The sequence below is a fragment of the Hyla sarda genome, chromosome 3 (genome assembly GCF_029499605.1).
Source record: "Hyla sarda isolate aHylSar1 chromosome 3, aHylSar1.hap1, whole genome shotgun sequence".
Classification (NCBI taxonomy): Eukaryota; Metazoa; Chordata; class Amphibia; order Anura; family Hylidae; genus Hyla; species Hyla sarda.
Window position 1 is genome coordinate 48,840,891 of NC_079191.1, and position 27,686 is coordinate 48,868,576.

Sequence of the window (27,686 nt, forward strand, 5' to 3'; positions counted from 1 at the left end):
TCTGTTTAACTTTCTGGCACCAGATGATCTGAAAACATTTGTTTTCTACTTGTTTCCACCGGAGTTCCCATTTAAAAAGGAAAAATTTTGGCCCTGTGTCATAAAGTGTTATCAAAATATCTTCACCAGGCCTATACATATATTAACGAAAGAGAAGTAAAACATTTTCAGTCTATGCTGTAATTCTTCCTCCTGTCTTGCTGGTCCAGCCTATGGATCTCATGGTATTGGACTTACTGGGTTGCACCCCATTGTGGTAAGTGTAGTCAGAAGACGTTTTCAAACATCCCCTTGCAGATCCACTTGTAGATAGTAACACAATAAGACAATGTTCTCTAGTGACAACTTATCTTGCCAACACCATTGCATAAGAGATAACATTATAGATAATAATAGACCGACTGGCATCCAAAAAGCAGACCGGACAGGTGTTGGAGTAGAGAGTTTGATTTCAGACTTATTTTCCATTCCATTGTCTCTTGCTTCTGCTCTCACATTTTTTTACAGCACACTGGGGGAATGGCTTGGAGTTGTGAGTATTCCTGTTCAATGCTGTCCATCAGGGCTTCCTCGGTATCATCATATGCAATAGGGCTTTGTGCCTCCATATGGACAGGAGACTTGTGTAGCTGCCTAAAAGTCAATAGAAAAATGCAGATTTTAGTCAAAGATAATATGCACGATTTTGTGGCCACACACAGTAGTTTGCCCCTAATATTGCCCCCCAGACAGTAGTTACCCCCATAATAGTGCTCTGACACAGTAGTTTGCCCTCTAATTGTGCCCCCACATTGTGGTGACCCCTTTAATAATGCCTCACAAAGTAGTTTGTCCCTTTATAGTGCCCTCACACAGTGGTGACCCCCTAATAGTGCCCCCACACAGTAGTTAGTTCCCAATAGAGTACTCCTCACAGTAGTGATGTTCCGATATCTGTATCAGTGCCGTTATTGGACATTTGCACAAGTACTTGTACTCATGAAAATGTTTCCGATACCTATTTCAATACCTGCCAGGGGAGCAGATGAAGAAGGGCTGCCGAGCAGCATACTGAATGATGGTGTCACAGAATAAGTGCGAGGGGTTGTCACGATCACACCCTATCGGTCCAGCTAAGACGCTAGAAAGAGTGTGATGGTGCAAGGGTTAATGCCACCAGACCTCTGGGTATACACTACCAGCAAGTCACCAAATTAACCCTTAGATAAACGTGTTTCCACCAGAGCTACCTTCAGAAAGGTGAGCTCATATATTTAGAGATCAAAGACCAGAGCTGATTAATTAAACATTTAATCTGATAAAAGGTATCACAGTGCTATATATATATATATATATATATATATATATATATATATAAATACAGAAACAAATGACATACAGGTACAAAAATATATAAAAGAGTTTTGCGGGACAAGTTCAGAAAACAAAAGATGAAGTTCTTACAGCATGATGGTATCAGTCCATGAGAATGAGAGTCCAGCTGTTCTTAGGATCGTCTTGTCAGCTTTGGGCACAGCTTTGAAAACACCGAGTCTAGCATTGTTAAATATTATAAATATGCCTTTTTGGAGGGAGACTCCATTCCCCCCTCCCCTCTGATCCCACCAGGGGGTCTTCTCTCTTCCTGGCCCCTTATCTCTTTGATTATATGATGAGACCAGAGTGCATGACTTCAAAGGAGATACAAACAGCCAGACCCCCCAATAAAATGCAATACACAAAAAACAAAGGATACACCGTCTGAATGACCCCTCACCCATGTCTTATAAAACACATGTATGTTTCCATAATCAGGCCTTGGGCCTGACGGGTGATGAAAGCAGAGGCAGGGAGAGGGCAAAGCTGTCACATTCAGTTAAAAGAAGAGAAAGGATGAGGGGCCAATCACTTCTGGGGCTTCAAGAGACTGGAAAAGCTGGGTGACAGGCAGAATAGGGCTCACAGTACTTCCCCAGTTTTATGTACTGCCTATCGGACAGCTTTTCCAGTCTGCTGAAGGGAATATCTGTCTGGTATTCACAACTAGTATTCTGCAATTTCTGTAGCCTGAGAGTAACGCAATCATGAGCTTTATGGGAAGTTCAAAAGACTAGCATGTGACCGCAGACAAAACGCCCCACATCATAAATAGGGTTGAGTTAGCGTTCATTTAACTTTTTTATGTTTTTATGTGGCTATGTGGTAAGCTTGTGGGGGTGTAGGGTATATGGGGTGTAGCTGTGCAGTGACTAAAGGGTATTTGGTTAACCCTTAAAACTCATGATGCCAGGGTGAGGGCTCCTCTGCATATACTTGTCCTATCGCCACCCGTCCCAAGAGCGATAGGTAGGAATAATAAATGATTGTCCACAACCGGAGGTTTCAGAAAACTGTCAGAACTTTTACTGCATGTTTTATGCAAAATTAAACAGGAACAGTCTTTGTACAAGAACAGTCTATTAGGATCCTGACAGTTGGTTGGGACCTTGTGAGTTTTAAGCTCAGGAGATTTATATGCGCTGTTTCGCTAGACTTAGGAGATTGAGTTTAGGTCCAGCAGCCACGCAGACTTTAGCGGCTAGTTGTATTGTAACTCGCGATTTAATAAGTTCCGGTATTATCAGGCTTCGGCCTGGTCTTGTCTTTGAAAGTTGCACGGATCTCTCCTCTCTGCTAGTCCGGGACCCAAGAGAGCGAGGATTGGCTGGCAGCTCCCTCATATGGGCAGGGGCTGGCCTTGAGCTCATTGGTCCATACCATCTGTCATTCACTTTACACAAGGAATTATGGTCTAAATATGTGACCACACACGTGACCTAGGAAAATCCTTTAGCATACCCTAAGAGAATTAACATTAGTCACATGACCGAAGGTCCTGCGACACTATTTACACAATTAAATATACACACACAAGCATCACAAAATTAAAGAAGGAAGAGGTGACTAGGGGCTATCCCACCAGGAGAACGCTACCGGAACGGAGTAACTCTGGCTTTGGGGACCACCATACAAGGTACGGTATACTATACGGTTTCGGGAAACCACAGCAGATCAGCTAGATGTGTACCAAGTTTCATCAAAATATCTCTAGCCATTTAGAAGTTATGCTGGAACATACATACATTGAGTTTATATATATATATATATATATATATATATATGTACATATATATATACATAGCAATCCCTATTGAGTTTACATATACCCTGTTTTCCCAAAAATAAGACATACCCATAAAATAAGCCGTAGCAGAATTTCTAACCATTGGTGTAATATAAGCCATACCCCGATAATAAGACATAGTGGTAGGCGTGGCTAAGCATACCGGCACGGAGTGGTAAAGAAGACGGGCAGCCCTTCTCATCTGCCCCATCATGACAGCTGCTATCTTGGAGGTGACCAGAGAGGTGCCGTCAGCCCCATCAATAAGGTCGGCTCCCCTTGTCAGGTCCCGGTCCTTCTGTTTGTGCTGCCAGTCGGGGCATAGAGGGAGACAGAAAGTGAAAGTAAAAGTCTCCTCAGTAAAGTGAGGAACAGAAAGTTCTGCTTTGTGGGTGTTCAGGGGAAAGAATAAAGCTGTGGCTGCCGTTTTACTCAACGCTGTGGGTCTCTCTCACCCAGCACCAACCAGCAACCGTCTGTGGGTCTCTCTAACCCCCCCCCCCCACACACACACACACACACACACAAACATGGTTGTTGTACCATACGTAATAAAAAATAAGGCATCCCCTGAAAATAAGCCATAGTGTATCTTCTTGAGGAAAAATAAATATAAGACAGTGGCCCTGTTTTTCCAGTCAGCCTGAAATCCTAATTGTCTGGTTTTTCTCACAGCAACCAATCACAGCTCAACTTTCACTTTACCAGAGCTCATTAAGATATGAAAGTTGAGCTGGGATTGGTTGCTGTGAGAAAAACCAGACAATTAGGGTTTCAGACTGATTGATAAATCTCCCCAAGTGTCTTATTTTCGGGTAAACATGGTATATAGTAATCCCTTTTGAGTTTATATATATAGTAATCCCTATAGTATAGGTGCTGATTGTCGAGGATTTGACTCTCGGGACCCCTCCCCAACAGTAAAACGGAGGACAATTGTCCCCTGAGTGAATGGCGCACCAGTGCCCATGTTTAACCACCACTCAGTTCATTCTCTATGGGACTTCTGAACAGTGCTGAACAGTATTTTTGGAAGTCCCTAGACATTGAATGAAGCAGTGACCAAGCATGTAAATTGCAGCTTCATTCACTGGAGGAATGACTGGTCTCCGTTCTCTTGATCGGTGGAGTCCCAGTGTTGGACCAACAATGATCAGATGGTTATCCCTCAACCTGTGTGAACATACCCCTGCTCAGATTATTCTCCATACATACTTGGATAAATTGTTGTTTTCAATGTCAAAGATGCATCTGGTTCCTGGAACCTGAAATGGAGAAAACATAGTTAACTTGTTGGACCATGTTGACTTGAATACTTTGTGGTTGACATATCGTCCACAAAACGATTGAGGCTGATAAAGGATCTGATTAAAACATAAGTTGCCCTTCCTCAGCATGAATGAAACAGATTTTTTAATATAAAGGGTGAATCAGAAGCAGAACAGAGCCAATCTCTCATGGCTATATCCAAAGAACCACTTCCTATATACACCAACCTAAAACCCAAATCAAACTTTTATCCCTTGCAATCTAGAGGTAATTACCTAGACACGTTTTTGAGCATGGTCTCTAATAACCTGGAAAATCTAACCAAAAAAGATACCAAATACCCCAATAATATGTGTCCTGTGGAATACCGGTCACTTAGGACTCTAGCTGATAACCCTAATATTGTCATCCGACCATCGGAAAAGGGGGGTGGGGTGGTGGTCCTTAACACTGAAGATTATATTGAGTCCAACCGTCTTTTGTCTGACTCCAAATATTATAATATTTTGCCCTCAGACCCCACCAAAAAATATTCTGATGAAATTAAAATATTGATCAATGAGGGTTTTGTATCTGGTAGTCTCAACAAAGCTGAAAAATACTTTTTACTCATCAATGAACCTGCCCCCCCCCCGATTTTTTTATTACCTACCTAAAGTTCACAAAAATGTGGAGAACCCGCCAGGTCGCCCCATAGTATCAGGTATAGGCTCCATGACCTCCAACCTGTGACATTATTTGGATCTATTGTTACACAAATATGTTCTTAACCTAACTTCTTACCTTAAAGATACCACTGATTTTATCTCCTCTATTTTAAAAGCTGAATGGAATAACGAATACCTTTTAGTTACTATGGATATTATGTCTTTATACACTGTCATAGACCACGACCTGAGAATTAAAGGGGTACTCCGCTGCTCAGCATTTGGAACAAACTGTTCCGAATGCTGGAGCCGGCATCGGGAGCTCGTGATGTCATAGCCCCGCCCCTGATGGCTGTAACGCCCCCTCCCATAGATTTGCATTGAGGGGGTGGGTCATGACATCACGAGGGGGCGGGCCTATGATGTCACATCCTGTCTTCAGCATTCAGAACGGTTTGTTCCAAACGCTGAGCAGTGGAGTACCCCTTTAATGCTGTGGCCCACTTTCTTAATAATGATCCCAACCTCCCTCAAGCACAACAAGATTTTATTCTGAAAGGTCTTAAATTCATTTTAACACACAATTATTTTACATTTCAAAACCATGTATATGCCCAGCATACAGGCACTGCAATGGGGTCTCGAGTAGCGCCCAGCTTTGCTAATCTCTTTGTGGTCCTATTCGAGGAAACATGTATCTATCCCCACCACCTTTTTCAAAATTGTGTATTTTACAAGTGGTTCATTGATAATATCTTTATTATCTGGAAGGGATCTATGGTTTTACTTGATACATTTTTACTGTATCTTAAAGGGTACCTCTCATCAAATAAACTTTTGATATATTTTAGATTAATGAATGTTGAATAACTTTCCAATAGCATGTTAATGAAAAATATGCTTCTTTCTATTGTATTTTTCCCGATCAGTCCTGTCAGCAAGCATTTCTGACTCATGCTGGAGTCCTAAACACTCAGAGCTGCCAGCCTGCTTTGTTCACAGCCAAACAGGCTGTGAACAAAGCAGGCTGGCAGCTCTGAGTGTTCTCCTTTGTGAACAAAGCAGACTGGCAGCTCTTAGTGTTTAGGACTCCAGCATGAGTCTGAAATGCTTGCTGCCAGGACTGGTAGGGAGACCCCTAGTGGTCATTTCTTCAAAGTGGAAAATTAAATAGAAAGAAGCATATTTTTTAATAACATGCAATTGTAAAGTTATTCTGCATACATTAATCTATAATATATCAAAAGTTTTTTTGATGAGAGGTACCCTTTAATAATAATTCTTGGGGTCTACAGTTTACACAGAATGTTTTTAAAGATAATGCTGAGTTTTTAGACGTGGTCGTATTCCACAATGGCAATGAGACTTTAACTACCAAAACATTTTTTTAAAAGGTAGACAGCAATAGCTACCTCGATTTAACAGTTCACATTATAAAAAATGGCTGATCAATGTGCCATATGGCCAATTTAAACGGATCAGACGCAATTGTTTGAATTTTACTGATTTTAAAGAACAGAGTTCCATTTTAAAGAAACGTTTTAAAGCCAAAAAGTATCCAAAAGCCATTGTGGAATCGTCCTACAAGAGTGCCAGATAAATACTGGGCGGATAAAGACTGGTCCATACATTTTATTACCATCTACACTAGAGAACCCAAATCCATCAAAGATATTTTATGTTTTTTTTAAAACAAATTTTTATTGAATTTTCATTGTTATAAACAAAACATCACACATTGACAGTTAAGTGCGGAATATCGTCGAATAGGAGCCATAAGAACATTCAATAAATTACAAAACCAGAAACTGTAAACTCCACACAGCTAATGGATAACCCAAGTGGACATGCGCGGCAGTATCACAATATTCATTCGCCTCGCTCAAATCTGGCGTGCCACGTTCGTAGTATGTTAGAAGTCAAGGTCAAGAGGTAAGTCGTAATGGACCCAGTGAATCACTCAAAACCCCAAGACAGTACCAGTCTGTCGAGCTAAAGGGCTTAACTATGTCCTCGATTTCAGCTGATGTGTAGTGTGTAACAATGAAATCTTGCCATTTGGCGAAATATTTTGCCGTGTTTGTGTTCATGTGTCGTTCAGTATCAAGCCTATCTATCCCACATAACAATTTAAGTTGCGATATGACCATGGTGATGGTGGGAACAGAAGGGGAGAGCCAGGCTGCGAAGATACACCTAAGTGCCACTAAGAGGACAATGTGAACTAGTTGGGGTGTTTTGGTGGGGCCTTGGTCGGTCAAGTCAGGTGGTCTAAACTGATGAAACAATAGGGCTCTTGGTGTATGTGGTAGTGACATTTCCCATTTCTCTCTGATGTATGATATAATCATTTGCCAATATCTTTCTGTATGGGGGCACGTCCAAACTCCATGCCACATATTCGTCAAAGGGGTAGCACATTTAGGGCAGGCCGTGATACGATCGGGGAAATCCGGGGAAGGCAGTATGTTAAACCCATATAAGGCTTTGTGAGCCATTTTGTAGTAGGTTTCACGCCATCTCTCATTGATAATGCATTTACGTATGATATTCCACCCATTCAAGATACATTCCGAAATATCGTCTCCTGGTATCCATGAGGACCACGCTGAAAAAATAGAAGAGGGTGTAAACTTCAGCAGTACTTTCCTAAGGGATGTGTATATCGTAGAGATGGACAATTTACGGGGTTCCGAACCAATAAGATAGTCTAGTTCGTTCTTTGTGGCCTCTTTGGACAGGTTACGCAATCGACTAAAGAAGAAGGAGCATATCTGTTGCATAGGGAATGCATGAGACGGGGGAAGGTTGTGTAGGGAGAGCAGTGTGGATGGTCGGAGCCATTGTTTCTGAGTAACGTCCATAAAGTGCTTGGCCGTCGTGAGGCCCTTGTCCGACCAAAGGCCAAGCACCCCAGGAGGAAGTCTTGGGGGAAACTCTGGATGTGTCGCCAGTGGTAGATGTTTGGATAAGAGGTAAGGCAGTCCATATAACTTCCTGACCTCCTTCCAAGATGCCACCGTATCCCTCAGTAGTACAGAGCGTTTCACTATGGAGGGGAGTTTAGAGTATGTAGTATGTAAGAGGACTGCTAGGTTCCATGGAGCCGCCAATTCACTCTCTAGACCGTAAAGAGCATGATAAGAGGATCCATGTATCCAGTCATTAACAAATCGAAAAAGACATGATAGATTGTATCCTCTTACATTGGGAAAATTCAGTCCCCCATCAGACCTATTGAGCATCAATTTGTTTAGCGCGATTCTGGGCCTCTTCCCCGCCCAGATAAATTTGGTGAATGTTGAGTTTAAGCCTTTCACGTCAGTATGTTTTAACAGAAGTGGTAGGGTTTGCAGGGGGTATAGGAGACGCGCAAAGCTGACCATTTTAATGAGTGCACATCTCCCCATAAAGTTCAGGGGGAGTTTTTCCCATTTACGTAATTCAGCTTTAATCTTGGAGAAGAGGGGAGTATAGTTTAAACTATATATGGTGTCGGGCGTTCTCCCTATTTTGATACCCAGGTAGGTGATGGAGGAGTCAGCAATGCGGACTCCCATACCTGACATCTCTGGAAGCCACTGGTGACGGAAAGGACCTAGGGGTAAAAGTTCCGATTTAGACACATTTATTTTGTAACCCGAGAACGCCCCAAATGTTCTCAGATGTTCAAGAATGCGTCCTAGGGAAGCAGTCGGGCCATCAAGGAACAATAAAATATCATCCGCGAACATTGTCAATTTTACTTCATTCTTCCCCACCTTAATGCCAGGATAAATATTTTCAGACAGTAGGGAGAGCGCCAGGGGTTCTAACGCCAAATTAAAGAGTAGGGGAGAGAGTGGGCAACCCTGTCTGGTGCCCTTGAAGAGAGGGAAGGGCGTGGATAGGATACCAGGTGTGTGTATTCTAGCCTTGGGGGTTGCATAAATCCCAGAAATGTAATTCCTAAATGACCCTTGAATACCAATCGCATCCAGCACCAGTCCCAGCCAATCCCATTTTACATTATCGAATGCTTTTTCGGCATCCAAAGTGAGCAAGGCAGGAGCTTCACCCCTCTGGGGCTGATGTTGTAGGCGATCTAGAACCGCCATAACCGTTCTCAAATTCATGGTAGCTGATCTGTTCCTAATAAAGCCCACTTGATGGGAACCGATTAAGGCTGGCATGAATCGAGAAAGACGGTTAGCTAAAATTTTTGATAGAATCTTGATGTCTTGGTTAATTAGAGATATCGGACGATAGGAACCGGGGTCAGTTAGGTCCTTACCCGGTTTAGGCAAAACTTTTATGTGTGCAAGAGAGGCTTCTGTGGATAATGATCCCGTAGACATGAATACCTGAAACATATCCCTTAAGACCGGGGCAATCTGTTCTGACAGGGCTTTATAAAATTCGCCTGAATACCCGTCTGGGCCCGGGGCCTTCCCGTTATGGAGATGACCGATAACTCCCTGTATTTCCTCCACCGACACCGGTGCATTAAGAATCTCCCTCTGCTCTTCCGTCAGTGTGGGAAGTTGGACCCGTTTCAAGAAGGCCTCACCCGCCGAAAGGTCAGAGGGAGAGTTTTCATAAAGCGAGCTATAGTAGGAGGACAGCAATTTGTTAATGGAGTGAGGGTTTTTGTGCGTGATTCCCGAGGAGTCTTTAAGTGCTGTTATGTGAGGGGTAGGTATCTTTCCCCTAGCTATACGGGCCAGTAGACGTCCCGATTTGTTACCGTGTCTAAAGAGATCTACCTCAAAGTGGGACCTCCCTAGGCGTTCCCTTCTATCCCACCATAATTCAAAATTGGCTCTAGCCGATTTCCATTCCTCCCGGTTCTGGATAGTAGGGTGGGCTACGAAGGTGGCATAGACATCCCTTAGTCGAGCACTGGCTTCATTTAGATTTTTCAGAGAGGTGCGTTTTAGGTGGGCCACGTGTGCCATCAATTTTCCCCTTAATACTGCCTTCCCCGATTCCCAGAACAGAGTTGGGTCTGAGCGGTGTTCCCCATTATATACGGTATATTCTAACCACCAACCCCTAAGTAATTCGAGAAAGGTATCATCCTTGCCAGCAGTGAGGGGTAACGCCAAAGAATATCTGTCCCTTTGGGGTAGGAGGGCAGGAGCCGCAGACAGAGAGGGGTATGGTCAGACAACGCCAGTTCTCCAATGTCTACTGAGCTAACTTTATAGTAAAGTTCCGGAGATGTCAGTAGATAGTCTATACGAGACCAGGAAGAGTGGGCATTGGAGAAATGGGTGAATTCCCTATCATCCGGGTGAGACATTCTCCACACATCCAGCAGTCCCAATTGGTCTAAGAAAGGGGGCAATACACAGTCTCTGCTACGTATGGGGATTGCTTGAGATGTCGGGCCCTTTCTGTCCACTAGGGGGTCGAGGACTGTGTTAAAGTCGCCCCCCACTATTTTGTTCGTCGTGTTATCGTCATGAATTCTGTCTGCTAGAGCGTGAAAAAAGGACCTATTTTCCCCATTGGGACCGTATATGTTATAAATGCTAAAGATCTCTCCATTGTGGTCAAGTCGTAAGTGTGAGACCCTGCCTTCATCATCAGTGTCGTGTGATATAAGACCAAAAGCAAAAGATTTGTGGATCAAAGTGACCACTCCTGCTTTCCCATCCTGGGCCTGAGAACCAAACACCTGCCCCACCCATTGCTGCTGTAACCTAAAAAAATCTGAGCCAGCTAGGTGGGTTTCTTGGAGGAGGACAATGTCCGGGTGGAATCGCTTCAAATATCGTATAAAAAGTCTTCGTTTTTGGGGGGAGCGAAGACCCTTGACATTCCACGATATTATGTTAGGCATGGTAAATCAAGACAATCCAGACAATCCCTCATAGAGGGCTGTGCAGATATTATATGTGTAAATAGATAGGAAAGGGCACAGCAGCAATGGGGGCACACCAAACATGACCCTGAATAAGCAATACCGTGTAAAGTTTCTATAAGGCAGGATAGGTGCCCGACAATAAACTGGGCAGTAGTTTTCACTAGAGGTTCCAAGCTGTGGGAAAGAACAAACAAAACAAAAACAGTATACCAGCAAATAACAGTTAACCATCCTGTAGAATATCCTAGAAAGTGTTGCTAATTTAGCAAAACCTTCCTTTTGGATAATGGACTTCCTTTTTTCGGCCGACATAGGCATCAAAGTAATATCACACCTTTCTGGACGCCCATGCTCCCCCCCCTCCCCCCGACCCCCTCTAAGATGGTCGAGTCCCTCAGTCAGGTAGGTGAAAGGCCAACCCTGCCGTGCGGCCGTGCAACATTACAGCACCAAAGCCGGGTTGGAATATGGCAACATTGAAAACCTTCCGTATAACAGCGCCATATAGGCGAGGAAGATAGAAACAAAGAGAAAACCTGGACGTCCGGTTCATCATTCCCGTAGTCCCAGCAGAAGGCTCAAAGGCAAGAAGGTGAAGTCATCATGAACAAGGAACAAGGAACAGCTGTGTTCAGTCAGGTGAGGATCGCCTGTCGCTGTCATAGCCACGGCCTGGAGAGCGATGACGTCTACGTCGGTGTCTTTGGCTTGCAGAGAATTGCGAATCTCTAGGTGCTGAGCGGGAACGATGATTCCTCCTCGGTGATCTCGAACGACGAGTGGGTGTCCGGGCTGGTGGACGAGAAGATGACGTGGAGGAAGAGGACAGCAGCTGGTCTATTGATGAAGACGCTTCCTCTGGAGTCTTGAAAGTGGTGGTAGAGCCGTCAGGATGGAACACCCTCAGGGTGGCTGGATACTGAAGTTGGAATCTATATTTCGCCTGAAATAGCTTAGTGCAAACAGTGCTGAAGGCCCTCCTTCGTTTCGCCACTTCTACCGAGAAGTCCTCAAAAATCAACAGGCGCATTCCATGAATTTCCATAGGTTGTGTCAGACGGCGGTACGCCCTAAAAATGTCAACTTTGTCGTTGTAATCCAGTAGTCGAAGAATGACTTGACGGGGGCGGGCCTCCGGAGTGGAAGATGGTCGGTTAGGCTGGGGGTGTGAAGATGGGCCAATTCTGTGGGCTCGTTCCACCCTGCAGGGATGAGACAGGCCAAGCGACTTAGGAAGATCTCGCTCGCAAAAGCGTTGCAGGTCAAGAGGTGCTACTGTCTCCTTAACCCCCACTATACGTAAATTATTGCGCCTAGAGCGGTTTTCTAGGTCTTCCATTTTCTCGCCAATGCGGATCATCTCCAATTCCATGCCATGTAGGCGTTTAGCTGCAGCCGTGTCGGTATCCTCCAATTGGGAGGTTCTGTGCTCCAATTCTGACAGGCGGCCAGTATGTTCCTGTACTTCCAGTGTCAGGTTTTGGAGAGTTGCTTTTAGGACCTCCTCCACTATATTTCGTACAGTTGGGGTAATACGCAACGCCACTTCATTCGCCAGGTGCTGGTAGTCTATGGAAAAGGCCGGCCCTGAGGAAAGTTGAGGGGTTGCAATAGTAGTCCCGGGGGGTGAGGGGCCCACGGTGGCAGTGTGTGGTCCCAAGTGTGGGTCAGCTGGCAGGCTGACTTCCATAGCGGTTACCTCAGAGCTTAACTGCCTCTCCGTTTGTGGTGGCCGTGATGTCACCCCCGATGCGGCCTCCGCCATCACTGCAGAGTCGGGCTGCGCCAATTCAGGGACTGCAGGTGGTGTCTGTTTTTGGGAACCGCCATGTGGTGTCGCCCCGTCAGTCCCCGGTGTCCCCACGCGGGTATCATTCATTGGTGGCAGTGTGGGGACTCCCGCAGCGGGTCGCAGCTTCTGTCCCGCCGTCGCCGCCATGACAGGAGCGCTTTGTGGCGTGTGCTGGGGAGGCGCGGGCTGTGAGGTACCGGAGGAGCCGCCACGTTGGAGGTACCTGTCCATCCCCTCGGACTGGCTGAGGTGTCGGGCGGTGATCGGGGACTTCTGAAGCCCGTTAGTGCAGCGGTACTTAGCTGATAGGAGTCGGGGGTGGAGGAGCACACGCGTTCGCCGTCTACATCAGGCCGCGCCGGAACCGGAAGTCGCAAAGATATTTTATGTTAACACTGGCCCATGCTGATGAATGATCCTTTCTTACATAACACCATTTCTCACAAACCTGGGGTCACCTTCAGGAGAGGTAAAACTCTAGGCAACATGATAGCTCCCAGTCGTTTAAAAATGCAAAAACCTAAGTCTGAAAGTTTCCTAACTACAGTAGGTACAGGGCCGTCTTCAATGTGAGGCAAAAGGGGACCATTCCTGGGGACCAAAGCAGCTAGCCCTTTAGCCCCACGCTAAAGCAGCTAGCCACCACGCCCCCTCCCATAGACTTGCATTGAGGGGGCGGGGCATGACATCATGAGTGGGTGGGGCTATGACATCACGAGCTCCCGGCGACAGCTCCAGTGTTCGGAACAGTTTGTTCCACACGCTGTGCAGTGGAGTACCCCTTTAAGTTGTTTTTGCCATCTTGTTTCTTTTCGGATGTCGTCTGCTAAATCTGGTGTTGACAGAGAAGGAAGAAAAGCAGCTTCAAATAAGTGTCAGGATTGTCTAACAGGAAACACTGGGTAAAGGAACATGTACACTTCTCAGACCAAGAGATGAAAGACTCTTTAGCACAGGCTTCCAAAAAGGTCAAACCTTCCTCTCCTCAGAAGGAACAAAAGGATATGCGGGGGCAATTATCATAGTGGGTGTAAGTGAAGCTTCTTCTTCCACCTTTTTTTTCTTTTTTTTTGAGTGTTGCTAATGTGTATGAGCACTCAATTTATCAAATGGTCGCAGGGCATTTGATACATTTTGTGAAGGTACACATTTCTGAAATTGCACTCTTTACTTACACCAAAAAGCTAGGCTAAGTTTGGGCTGGAGTGTTTTTGCGTCTTTTGGGTGTTTTTTGCACCACAGTAGTGAGACCTCGCAGTTGATAAATTCATTACCACTGCATAAGAGTAACCTTAACAGCTGCTCTGTTCGCACTTTAGTGTAAACCCAAAAATAGCCCAAGGCACAGCGTCTTGAGCCAAATGTGTGACAAACTGCACACAAAAACAGCTCGAAACACAATGATAAATGCCCCCCCATAATCCTTAAAGGGGTACTCCACTGGAATTTTTTATTTATTTTTTTAAAGCCACTAATGCCAGAAAGTTAAACAGATTGGTAATTTACTTCTATGTAAAAAATCTGAATCCTTCCAGTACTTATCAGCTACCGTATGCTCCACAGGAAGTTCTTTTCTTTTTGAATTTGTGTCCAGTCTGACCACAGTGCTCTTTGCTGACACCTCTTTCCATTTTAGGAACTATCCAGAGTAGAAGCAAATCCCCATAGCAAACCTATCCTGCTCTGGACAGTTCCTGACACGGACAGAAGTGTCAGCAGAGAGCACTGTGGTCACACAGAAAGGAAATTCAAAAAGAAAAGAACTTCCTGTGGAGCATACGGCAGCTGATAAGTACTGGAAGGGTTAAGATTTTTAAATAGAAGTCATTTACAAATCTGTTTAACTTTGTGGCACCAGTTGATTAAAAAACAAATGTTTTCCAATGGAGTAAACCTTTAAAGTTTGAGATGGTCAATAAGGCCCATTCTTCATACCATGATAAAAATGTTGTACTCAGCAGTAGTGTCACGATGCCGGCTGGCAGGTAGTGGACCCTCTGTGCCAGAGAGGGATTGGCGTGGACCGTGCTAGTGGACCGGTTCTAAGCCACTACTGGTTTTCACCAGAGCCCGCCGCAAAGCGGGATGGTCTTGCTGCGGCGGTAGTGACCAGGTCGTATCCACTAGCAACGGCTCACCTCTCTGGCTGCTGAAGATAGGCGCGGTACAAGGGAGTAGGCAGAAGCAAGGTCGGACGTAGCAGAAGGTCGGGGCAGGCAGCAAGGATCGTAGTCAGGGGCAACGGCAGAAGGTCTGGAAACACAGGCAAGGAACACACAAGGAACGCTTTCACTGGCACTAAGGCAACAAGATCCGGCAAGGGAGTGCAAGGGAAGTGAGGTAATATAGGGAAGTGCACAGGTGAAAACCCTAATTGGAACCACTGCGCCAATCAGCGGCGCAGTGGCCCTTTAAATCGCAGAGACCCGGCGCGCGCGCGCCCTAGGGAGCGGGGCCGCGCGCGCCGGGACAGAACAGACGGGGAGCGAGTCAGGTAGGGGAGCCGGGGTGCGCATCGCGAGCGGGCGCTACCCGCATCGCGAATCGCATCCCGGCTGGCAGCAGGATCGCAGCGCCCCGGGTCAGAGGACGTGACCGGAGCGCTGCAGCGGAGGGAGTGAAGCGAGCGCTCCGGGGAGGAGCGGGGACCCGGAGCGCTCGGCGTAACAGTACCCCCCCCCTTGGGTCTCCCCCTCTTCTTGGAGCCTGAGAACCTGAGGAGCAGACTTTTGTCAAGGATGTTGTCCTCAGGTTCCCAGGATCTCTCTTCAGGACCACAACCCTCCCAGTCTACTAAAAAAAAATTTTTCCCTCTGACCTTTTTGGCAGCCAAAATTTCCTTGACCGAGAAGACGTCCGAGGAGCCGGAAACAGGAGTGGGAGGAACAGATTTGGGAGAAAAACGGTTGAGGATGAGTGGTTTGAGAAGAGAGACGTGAAAGGCATTAGGGATACGAAGAGAAGGAGGAAGAAGAAGTTTATAAGAGACAGGATTAATTTGACACAAAATTTTGAAAGGACCAAGATAGCGTGGTCCCAACTTGTAGCTAGGGACACGGAAGCGGACATATTTAGCGGAGAGCCATACCTTGTCTCCAGGGGAAAAAAACGGGGGGAGCTCTTCTTTTCTTATCCGCGAACCTCTTCATGCGTGAAGAAGCCTGTAAGAGAGAATTTTGGGTCTCTCTCCATATAATGGAAAGGTCACGAGAAATTTCATCCACAGCGGGCAGACCAGAGGGCAAGGGGGTAGGGAGGGGGGGAAGAGGGTGACGGCCGTACACCACGAAAAATGGGGATTTGGAGGAAGATTCAGAGACCCTGAAGTTATACGAAAATTCGGCCCATGGAAGGAGATCTGCCCAGTCATCCTGGCGGGAGGAAACAAAATGTCGCAAATAATCACCCAGGATCTGGTTAATTCTTTCTACTTGTCCATTGGACTGGGGATGATATGCAGAGGAAAAATTTAATTTAATCTTGAGTTGTTTACAGAGAGCCCTCCAGAATTTAGACACGAATTGGACCCCTCTATCCGAGACAATCTGGGTAGGCAACCCGTGAAGACGAAAAATGTGTACAAAAAATTGTTTAGCCAACTGAGGCGCAGAAGGAAGACCAGGAAGAGGGATGAAATGTGCCATTTTGGAGAATCGATCAACGACCACCCAAATAACGGTGTTGCCACGGGAAGGGGGTAAATCAGTAATAAAATCCATACCAATCAGAGACCAAGGCTGTTCGGGGACAGGCAGAGGATGAAGAAAACCAGCGGGCTTCTGGCGAGGAGTCTTATCCCGGGCACAGATAGTGCAGGCTCGCACAAAGTCCCCAACATCCGTCTCCAGAGTCGGCCACCAATAGAAGCGGGAGATGAGTTGCACAGATTTCTTGATGCCCGCATGACCTGCGAGATGGGAGGAGTGACCCCATTTGAGGATTCCGAGGCGTTGGCGTGGAGAAACAAAGGTCTTTCCTGGAGGAGTCTGCCTGATGGAGGCAGGAGAAGTGGAGATCAGGCAGTCAGGTGGAATGATGTGTTGCGGAGGGAGATCAACTTCTGAGGCATCCGAGGAACGAGAGAGAGCATCGGCCCTAATGTTCTTATCGGCAGGACGAAAGTGAATCTCAAAATTAAATCGGGCAAAGAACAGAGACCACCGGGCCTGGCGAGGATTCAGCCGTTGGGCCGACTGGAGGTAGGAGAGGTTCTTGTGGTCGGTGTAGATAATAACAGGAAATCTTGATCCCTCCAGCAGATGCCTCCATTCCTCAAGTGCTAATTTAATGGCTAGAAGCTCTCGATCCCCGATGGAGTAGTTCCTCTCCGCTGGAGAGAAGGTCCTAGAGAAAAAACCACAAGTGACAGCATGCCCGGAAGGATTTTTTTGTAGAAGAACAGCTCCAGCTCCTACTGAGGAGGCATCAACCTCCAATAGGAAGGGTTTGGAAGGGTCAGGTCTGGAGAGCACGGGAGCCGAAGAAAAGGCAGACTTGAGTCGTTTAAAGGAGTCTTCTGCTTGAGGAGGCCAGGACTTGGGATCAGCATTTTTCTTGGTTAAAGCCACGATAGGAGCCACAATGGTAGAAAAATGTGGAATAAATTGCCTGTAATAATTGGCGAACCCCAAAAAGCGTTGGATAGCACGGAGTCCGGAGGGGCGTGGCCAATTTAAGACGGCAGAGAGTTTGTCTGGATCCATCTGTAGTCCCTGGCCAGAGACCAAATATCCTAGAAAAGGAAGAGATTGGCATTCAAACAGACATTTCTCAATTTTGGCATAGAGTTGGTTGTCACGAAGTCTCTGAAGAACCATACGGACATGCTGGCGGTGTTCTTCTAGATTGGCAGAAAAAATTAGGATATCGTCCAGATATACCACAACACAGGAGTATAACAGATCACGAAAAATTTCATTGACAAAGTCTTGGAAGACGGCAGGGGCATTGCACAGTCCAAAGGGCATGACCAGATACTCAAAGTGTCCATCTCTGGTGTTAAATGCCGTTTTCCACTCGTCCCCCTCTCTGATGCGGATGAGGTTATAGGCGCCTCTTAAGTCCAATTTAGTGAAGATGTGGGCACCTTGGAGGCGATCAAAGAGTTCAGAGATGAGGGGTAAGGGGTAGCGGTTCTTAACCGTGATTTTATTAAGACCGCGGTAGTCAATGCAAGGACGTAGGGAGCCATCTTTTTTGGACACAAAGAAAAATCCGGCTCCGGCAGGAGAGGAGGATTTACGGATAAAGCCCTTTTTTAGATTCTCCTGGACGTATTCGGACATGGCAAGAGTCTCTGGGGCAGAGAGAGGATAAATTCTGCCCCGGGGTGGAGTAGTACCCGGGAGGAGGTCGATAGGGCAATCATAAGGCCTGTGAGGAGGTAGAGTCTCAGCTTGTTTTTTGCAGAAAACATCCGCGAAGTCCATATAGGCCTTAGGGAGACCGGTTACTGGAGGAACCACAGAGTTACGGCAAGGGTTACTGGGAACCGGTTTTAGACAGTTCTTGGAACAAGAGGACCCCCAACTCTTGATCTCCCCAGTGGACCAATCCAGGGTTGGGGAATGAAGTTGAAGCCAGGGAAGTCCAAGGAGAATCTCCGAGGTGCAATTGGGGAGGACCAAAAGTTCAATCCTCTCATGATGAGATCCGATGCTCATAAGAAGGGGCTCCGTGCGGAAACGTATGGTACAGTCCAATCTTTCATTATTTACACAATTGATGTAGAGGGGTCTGGCGAGACTGGTCACTGGGATGTTGAACCTGTTGACGAGAGAGGCCAAAATAAAATTTCCTGCAGATCCAGAGTCCAAGAAGGCCACTGTAGAGAAGGAGAAGGCAGAGGCAGACATCCGCACAGGCACAGTAAGACGTGGAGAAGCAGAGTAGACATCAAGGACTGTCTCACCTTTGTGCGGAGTCAGCGTACGTCTTTCCAGGCGGGGAGGACGGATAGGACAATCCCTCAGGAAGTGTTCGGTACTAGCACAGTACAGGCAGAGGTTCTCCATACGGCGTCGTGTCCTCTCTTGAGGTGTCAGGCGAGACCGGTCGACCTGCATAGCCTCCACGGCGGGAGGCACAGGAACAGATTGCAGGGGACCAGAGGAGAGAGGAGCCGAGGAGACGAAACGCCTCGTGCGAACAGAGTCCATATCTTGGCGGAGTTCCTGACGCCTTTCAGAAAAACGCATGTCAATGCGAGTGGCTAGGTGAATAAGTTCATGTAGATTAGCAGGAATTTCTCGTGCGGCCAGAACATCTTTAATGTTGCTGGATAGGCCTTTTTTGAAGGTCGCGCAGAGGGCCTCATTATTCCAGGACAATTCTGAAGCAAGTGTACGGAATTGTACGGCATACTCGCCAACGGAAGAATTACCCTGGACCAGGTTCAACAGGGCAGTCTCAGCAGAAGAGGCTCGGGCAGGTTCCTCAAAGACACTTCGGATTTCCGAGAAGAAGGAGTGTACAGAGGCAGTGACGGGGTCATTGCGGTCCCAGAGCGGTGTGGCCCATGACAGGGCTTTTCCGGACAGAAGACTGACTACGAAAGCCACCTTAGACCTTTCAGTGGGAAATAGGTCCGACATCATCTCCAGATGCAGGGAACATTGGGAAAGAAAGCCACGGCAAAACTTAGAGTCCCCATCAAATTTATCCGGCAAGGATAAGCGTATCCCAGGAGCGGCCACTCGCTGCGGAGGAGGTGCAGGAGCTGGCGGAGGAGATGACTGCTGAAGCTGTGGTAGCAACTGTTGTAGCATAACGGTCAGTTGAGACAGCTGTTGGCCTTGTTGCGCTATCTGTTGTGACTGCTGGGCGACCACCGTGGTGAGGTCAGCGACAACTGGCAGAGGAACTTCAGCGGGATCCATGGCCGGATCTACTGTCACGATGCCGGCTGGCAGGTAGTGGACCCTCTGTGCCAGAGAGGGATTGGCGTGGACCGTGCTAGTGGACCGGTTCTAAGCCACTACTGGTTTTCACCAGAGCCCGCCGCAAAGCGGGATGGTCTTGCTGCGGCGGTAGTGACCAGGTCGTATCCACTAGCAACGGCTCACCTCTCTGGCTGCTGAAGATAGGCGCGGTACAAGGGAGTAGGCAGAAGCAAGGTCGGACGTAGCAGAAGGTCGGGGCAGGCAGCAAGGATCGTAGTCAGGGGCAACGGCAGAAGGTCTGGAAACACAGGCAAGGAACACACAAGGAACGCTTTCACTGGCACTAAGGCAACAAGATCCGGCAAGGGAGTGCAAGGGAAGTGAGGTAATATAGGGAAGTGCACAGGTGAAAACCCTAATTGGAACCACTGCGCCAATCAGCGGCGCAGTGGCCCTTTAAATCGCAGAGACCCGGCGCGCGCGCGCCCTAGGGAGCGGGGCCGCGCGCGCCGGGACAGAACAGACGGGGAGCGAGTCAGGTAGGGGAGCCGGGGTGCGCATCGCGAGCGGGCGCTACCCGCATCGCGAATCGCATCCCGGCTGGCAGCAGGATCGCAGCGCCCCGGGTCAGAGGACGTGACCGGAGCGCTGCAGCGGAGGGAGTGAAGCGAGCGCTCCGGGGAGGAGCGGGGACCCGGAGCGCTCGGCGTAACAAGTAGGATGTCCAGAAATTGATGAGGTCCATCTGGTCAAGGGACCAGGATGTCAACCCTGGAGAAGCCTCTGCCTGCACCTCTAGGGGACAAGGGGTGTTCAATGTGGACCAATACCATCTATTCACATCCAACCCTTATAGAGAACCAATCATGAACTTTTTATATTCTGCTCTTCTGAATGCAGGCCTAAGCTGTTACATTGGGCATTATTTCTGCTATATAAAGGTCACTAATGACCACTGGTACTTGATAAATGACTGCATCCTGCGCAGGTATCCGGAGAGATCCTTTTCCAGAATTTGCAGTATGGAGAAGTTCATTACTTTGACCAGTCTGCCGGTCCCAACTCTCCTCAGCCCAGTAGCGGCCATAAAGTTTGAGACGCAAAGTCTGATTTCACAGGACCACAAGATCATCAAAAATGAAAAGAACATAAATGGGAATAGAGGACCAAAAATCCCTAAATGGCACAATTATTTAAAGGAGTACTGCCGTATAAGACACTTATCCCCTTATCCAGATAAGGTCTGATCGCGGGGTAGTCCAACCGGGTGGACCCCCCGCGATCTCCTTCGGATAGGGTATAAGTGTCTTACAATGCAGATCTCCTTTAAAGGGGTACTACGGTGGGAATTTTATATATTTTTTTTAAATCAACTGGTGGCAGAAAGTTAAACAGATTTGTAAATTACTTCTATTAAAAAATCTTAATCCTTCCAGTACTTATTAGCTGCTGAATACTACAGAGGAAATTTTTTTCTTTTCGGAACACAGAGCTCTCTGCTGAATCACGAGCAAAGTGCTCTCTGCTGCTCTGGAGAGTTCCTAAAATGGACAGAGATGTCAGCAGAGAGCACTCTGGTCGTGATGTCAGCAGAGAGCTCTGTGTTCCAAAAAGAAAAGAATTTCCTCTGTAGGATTCAGCAGCTAATAAGTACTGGAAGGATTAAGATTTTTTTAATAGAAGGAATTTACAAATCTGTTTAACTTTCTGGCACCAGTTGATTAAAAAAAAAAAAAAAAGTTTTCCACCGGAGTACCCCTTTAACCCCTTAACGACACAGGACGTATATTTACGTCCTGCGCCATCTCCTGCGATATGAAGCGGGATCGTGCCGCGATCCCGCATCATATTGCGTCAGTCCCGGCACTCATCAACGGCCGGGACCCACGGCTAATACCACACATCGCCGATCGCGGCGATGTGCGGTATTAACCCTTTAGAAGCAGCGGTCAAAGCTGACCGCCGCTTCTAAAGTGAAAGTGAAAGTGACCCGGCTGCTCAGTCGGGCTGTTCGGGACCGCCGCAGTGAAATCGCGGTGTCCCGTACAGCTTACAGGACACCGGGAGGGCCCTTACCTGCCTCCTCGGTGTCCGATCGACGAATGACTGCTCCGTGCCTGAGATCCAGGCAGGAGCAGTCAAGCGCCGATAACACTGATCACAGGCGTGTTAATACACGCCTGTGATCAGGATGAGAGATCAGTGTGTGCAGTGTTATAGGTCCCTATGGGACCTATAACACTGCAAAAAAAAAGTTTAAAAAAAAGTGTTACTAAAGGTCATTTAACCCCTTCCCTAATAAAAGTTTGAATCACCCCCCTTTTCCCATAAAAAAATAAAACAGTGTAAAAAAAATAAAAAATAAACATATGTGGTATCGCCGCGTGCGTAAATGTCCGAACTATAAAAATATATCATTAATTAAACCGCACGGTCAATGACGTACGCGCAAAAAATTCCAAAGTAAAAAAAAAAGCTTATTTTTGGTCACTTTTTATACCATTAAAAAATGAATACAAAGTGATCAAAAAGTCCGATCAAAACAAAAATCATACCAATAAAAACTTCAGATCACGGCGCAAAAAATGAGTCCTCATACCGCCCTGTACGTGGAAAAATAAAAAAAGTTATAGGGGTCAGAAGATGACATTTTTAAGCGTATACATTTTCCTGCATGTAGTTATGATTTTTTCCAGAAGTGCGACAAAATCAAACCTATATAGGTAGGGTATCATTTTAACCGTATGGACCTACAGAATAATGATAAGGTGTAATTTTTACCGAAATATGCACTGCGTAGAAACGGAAGCCCCCAAAAGTTACAAAATGGCGTTTTTTCTTCGATTTTGTCGCACAATGATTTTTTTTTCCGTTTCGCCGTGCATTTTTGGGTAATATGACTAATGTCACTGCAAAGTAGAATTGGTGATGCAAAAAATAAGCCATAATATGGATTTTTAGGTGGAAAATTGAAAGGGTTATGATTTTTTTAAAAGGTAAGGAGGAAAAAACGAAAGTGCAAAAACTGAAAAACCCTGAGTCCTTAAGGGGTTAAAGATGCAGTGGCTTGTTGCCCATGAACAGACAAACGACCATAAAACAGCAGTAGATATCTCATCGCCCTCAGGCCTCCTTGAAAAAGCATAATAACTTTATTTACTGTGAGATGTCAAAGTTGTTTCTAAAGACAGTAACACTTTAAATGAGTCGTCTCAAACTGAGGACCTCCAGATGGTGCAAAACTTCAACTCCCAGCATGCCCGGACAGCCAACGGCTGTCCTGGCATGTTGGGAGTTGAAGTTTTGCAAAATCTGGAGGGCCACGGTTTGAGACAACTTACTTTAAATGTACAAGCTTTACTGAAAATGTCCTGTTTGAGACATACAAGGTTACTAATCCCCCATGTGCCTGCTTTGTTTTGGTACCCATTGCTTCTGGTTACAATCCTTTGAGGTGGTCACACATGCTCAGTTCACCTTCTGAAGGTAATGGCACTTAGTCTCCACTGCACATGCACACAAGGAGGATTGTGGGAAAGTGTGAGCTCTGTTGCCCGGCAACAGCAGGTTTAGCGCTCAGAGAGGAAACCAGGAAGTGATCAGATCCATGGAATTGGGGGGATTGGTGCTAAGGGGGCTCTACAGGTCAATTGTTCACTTTCTCTTTCTCCCTGCACTGAGGGTGTTTACTCAAAAGACATGAACAGTACTTTTTGTGTGTGCGGTTTAGTTTAGGTAGAATGGGGGGAAATTTATCAAGATATTTAGACTGGCTTTTTTCTCTATATTTGTTGCATGACTGGTCCATTCGACTTTTTGTGCGACAATTAAAGAAAAAGTGAAAAGTTACCATGATTTATTTTACCCATTTAGAGCACTTTGTGCAGTGGTCACGGATTTACTAAGTGCGGCTTTTTGCAGAATGTCGCAAAATTGTCGCACGATCCCAGAAATAGCCGGTTTTCCAGGTCAAGCCATCCCTGCCCTACATTTTCTGTGCGGCTTTTAAAAGGGTACTCTGGTGGAAAGCAATTTTTTTTAATCAACTGGTGCCAGAAAGTTAAACAGATATGTAAATGACTTCTATTTAAAAATCTTAATCCTTCCAGTACTTATCGGCTGCTTTTTTAAAGTGCTCTCTGCTGACACCTCTGTCCATGTCAGGAAATGTCCAGGGCAGGAACAAATCCCCATAGCAAACCTCTCCTGCTCCGGACAGTGCCTGACATGGACAGAGGTGTCAGCAGAGAGCACTTTGGTCAGAAAGAAAAGAATTTCAAAAAGAAAAGAGCTTCCTGTGGAGCATACAGCAGCGGATAAGTACTGGAAGGATTAAGATTTTTAAATAGAAGCAATTTACAAATCTGTTTAACTTTCTGGCACCAGTTGATTACAAAAATTAATTGTTTTCCACTGGAGTACCCCTTTCAGGCAGAGTAAATGCGACTTTTTACACAAAAGTCACATTTCCACACAAAAATCTGTGGCCTTGGATTCACCACAAGGTGATGCTATAAGCAAACATTTATAACAGTACAGTCTGTATAGAAATAGTAACACCGGACTGCCGCCAATTCTGTATGATGCGTATTTACCTTCCCAGCGAAGGCCTCAGTTTCGAGTCACCTGTTACATCTGTATACACTTGATGTCACATAAATAACAATTACAAGTGAAGGGTTTTGATATTTACTGGTAACACATATATATATATATATATACACTCTGCTCTGTCCTGACTGCAGATGGGTCCTCTTTCCTTCTGGAGAGAGTTCTGGCTTGGTATAAATCCCAATCAGTTCTGAGACTTCTTAAATGGAGCCTGAGCTGTTTTGCAGGACACACTACCTGTGAAGGTGGTGTGGTGAGCTAATTTAAATATATATATATATAGCATCACTAAGGACGGGTAAGTCCCCGTACCTCCCCAGCAACCCATCTGCAGCCCGCAATTACATCGCAGAGCTGCAGATTAGTGCCCTAGAACCCAGAGATGATCTATTGATCATGGCATTTAACCATTTAATGCTGGCTCCGATGTCTGTCATTACCGGCAGATGATAGCAGCGAGGATATTCCCCTCAGTTCACATCACGATTTCTCCACCCGACTTGAGTACACCATTTTATAACTTAAAATCGTATATAAAGTCGGATCCATTGACCTCCATTAAAAAATCGTATCCATTACACACATCCGATTTGATCCGCATCCGATTTCACACGATTCGGGTCTGAAAACGGGTTTGACCACGATTTCAGACTTGAACAAAAATCATGTGAAATCGGATGCGGATCAAATCGGATGTGTGTAATGGATCCAGTACATGTTACTGGTACATCATGGGTCGGGAAGGGGTAATGTGCAAAGTCAAAAACCGTATGGTGCAAACCGGATGGAACCGTACACACATACGGCTCTGTATGGTTCCCATTGACTCCCATGTAAAAAAAAAAACAAAAAAAACGTAGACGATTTAATACGGTTTTTCACCCGGACCAAAAAACGTGGTAGTCTACGGTTTTGGGTACAGGTAAAAAAAACGGACAAAACCGTATATGATGCAAAACGGATGCAACCGGATGATACGTTTGACATACGGTTTACAATGTTAAGTCAATGCATACGGTTGCATAGATGCAAACATTGCATAGATCAATAGTACAAGTGAATATATATAGTCATATATATTGTTAGACAAAAATGCTTCTTTCTCCTGTTATTAAAGGAGTACTCTAGTGCAGAGTATTCCTTCTCCGTCCTGCCCGGGCTGCAAAATAAATGAAAATGAACCATCACTCACCTCCCTGGGTTCCCGCGGAGCGTCACTACAGCTGATCGGTCCTCCGGTCCATCTCCTTCATACTTCCGGGTGTAACGAAGCGTCACATGGCGCTCAGCCTATCCCCGGCCGCCGCGATGTTCTGCCTCGGCCGGCGATAGGCTGAGCGTCATGTGACGCTTCGTTACACCCGGAAGTATGAAGGAGATGGACCGAAGGACCGATTAGCTGTAGTGACGCTCCGCGGGAACCCAGGGAGGTGAGTGATGGTTCATTTTCATTTATTTTGCAGCCCGGGCAGGACGGAGCAGGAGTACTCTGCACTAGAGTACTCCTTTAAGCTTCTTCCTTCTCCTCCCGCCTGTAAATCATCTCAGCTTTGTCTTGTGTCTTCAAGACAAGCAACAGGTCTATGGAAGGGGGAGAAGGAAGCTCTGCCTACCAGCTCTTGGAGAACTGCAATTTAGAGAAAAAGCCTGCAGAGCAGAAATATGCTGAAATATACCATATACAAATTAGATAATAGGCAGAAATAGTGCTGCTCCTCATGTACACACAGGGCATCTTATCTTGAAAAGTCACCTGAAAGGACAGGTGACTGAAGATCCAGAGTCTTAAACAGGGCTGTTGAAAAAATAAGTTCCACAATAAAACCAACCTGACTGTATCACTGCATATTGTATGCATGACAGAGCAAAGCATCCCTAAAAATTATTGTAAGTAATGGCAATTAAAGGGGTACTCTGGTGGAATTTTTCAGAAACTTATACAGATTTGTAAATTACTTCTATTTAAAAAGTACTTATCAGCTGCTGTATACTACAGAGGAAGTTGTGTAGTTCTATCCAGTTTGACCACAGTGCTCTCTGCTGCCACCTCTGTCCTTATCAGGAACTGTCCCTAGTAGAAGCAAATCCCCATAACAAACCTCTCCTGCACTGGACAGTTCCTGACATGGACAGAGGTGTCAGCAGAGAGCAGTGTGGTCAGACTGGAAAGGATTCCACCACTTCCTCTGGAGCATACAGCAGCTAAGTACTGGAAGGATTAAAGAAGTAATTTACAAATCTGTATACCTTCCTGGCACCAGTTGATTTGAAAAAATGTACATATTCTTTATACTTACTGTTTTCTTGTAGATATCGTCTATATTTTGGGTTTTCTCACTCTCAGAGGACGCTGGGTGCACGTCTGGTGTGATGCGTAGCAACCTTGGAACTTCTTTATCTGGTCTTGGATTTTCTTGGCCTGGCGACAGCGACTCAAAACGGGAAGAGTTTGTCATCTTCTGTCCTTTAAGTATGGGATCCTGCCAAGACAAGCAATCCTCAGACTCGGTCAGCATGTCATCTAGTAGCTGTAGATCTGGGTCATTTGGAGGACGCCTACTGCCTTTTGTTTCCAAAGCCGGCTGGGTGGCCTTTGGTGTCTTCTCTTGATCCCTTTCTTTCTGCTCGTAGACAACTTTCTCCTGTGTGGTACTTTCTCCTTTGGGTATCTCTGTAGGATGCAGAGGCTGTTGGCTGATGACTCTTCTTTTGCTCTTACTGCTGCCACTGCCCATAGCAGCAAAAAACACTGTTGTAGTCAAAAAGCCTTACTTTTTGAGTATATTCCTTGAAGCACCATAAACTTTCAATGAATATGCCTTCTGAGTATCCAACCATCTTAAGACCCTTTGACAAGTGTGCGGCTCCTTTAGCATAGCAAATGTCTCACTTCTAAAATATGCATTTCTCCATTTGACTTGTGATATGTTAAACACGTCTCTCCTCCTCCTCCTCGATGGTCAGGCACCAGCCGCACACAGTTAAATATTAAAGTCAGTCTGGAAGAGAAGCACTTTGCACTCAAGCTGCAGTAAAAAAAAAAAGTTAACTCAGACAGAGGAGTGTCTGGGCCAACAACAGGCGGAGCAGGGACAAGAGCCTAAAATAATACAGCATGGAAAATTTGAAACCTTGGAATTTTAAGCCTAAACCAGAAACGGAAATTGGGTGGAACTGGTGGATTTTTACCAAAAAGTAGGAAAGTGTAAAACAAACTGCTTACATTTCACTGTGCATGAGAAATAGTTCTATATTCTGGAACAGAAACTATAGGCTGCGGTATGTACAGAATAATTCTAGATATGTTGAGCATATAGTCGCACACATAGTTCATAAGGTTGAAAAAAGACCAGAGTCCACCAAGTTTAACCTTTAACGGGGTAATCCATGAATAGAAAATCAGAGCTAATTTTTTTCAAAAACAGCTCCACATCTGTCCCCACGAATCTGCGGCCGACACACCCCCTCCATGCAGCTCCATGGCAGAGCCAGA

At 46.0% G+C, this 27,686-nt stretch overlaps 1 protein-coding gene across 2 annotated transcripts; it reads right to left on the bottom strand.

Annotated features, from left to right (window-relative positions):
• LOC130361327 (uncharacterized) lies at window positions 1–27,216 on the bottom strand. Of its 2 annotated transcripts, none has more exons than XM_056564178.1 (3): window positions 26,491–27,214; window positions 4,358–4,407; window positions 1–633 (listed from the first exon to the last, which is right to left on the bottom strand). In XM_056564178.1, exons 1-3 carry the CDS (start codon window positions 26,926–26,928, stop codon window positions 492–494), a joined length of 630 nt encoding a protein of 209 aa, XP_056420153.1. In that variant the 5' UTR covers window positions 26,929–27,214; the 3' UTR covers window positions 1–491. The 2 variants fall into 2 exon arrangements, with proteins under 2 accessions (XP_056420153.1, XP_056420154.1); XM_056564179.1 differs by having other exon boundaries at window positions 513–633; window positions 4,330–4,407; window positions 26,491–27,216.
• Between the last annotated feature and the right edge of the window lie 470 nt (window positions 27,217–27,686).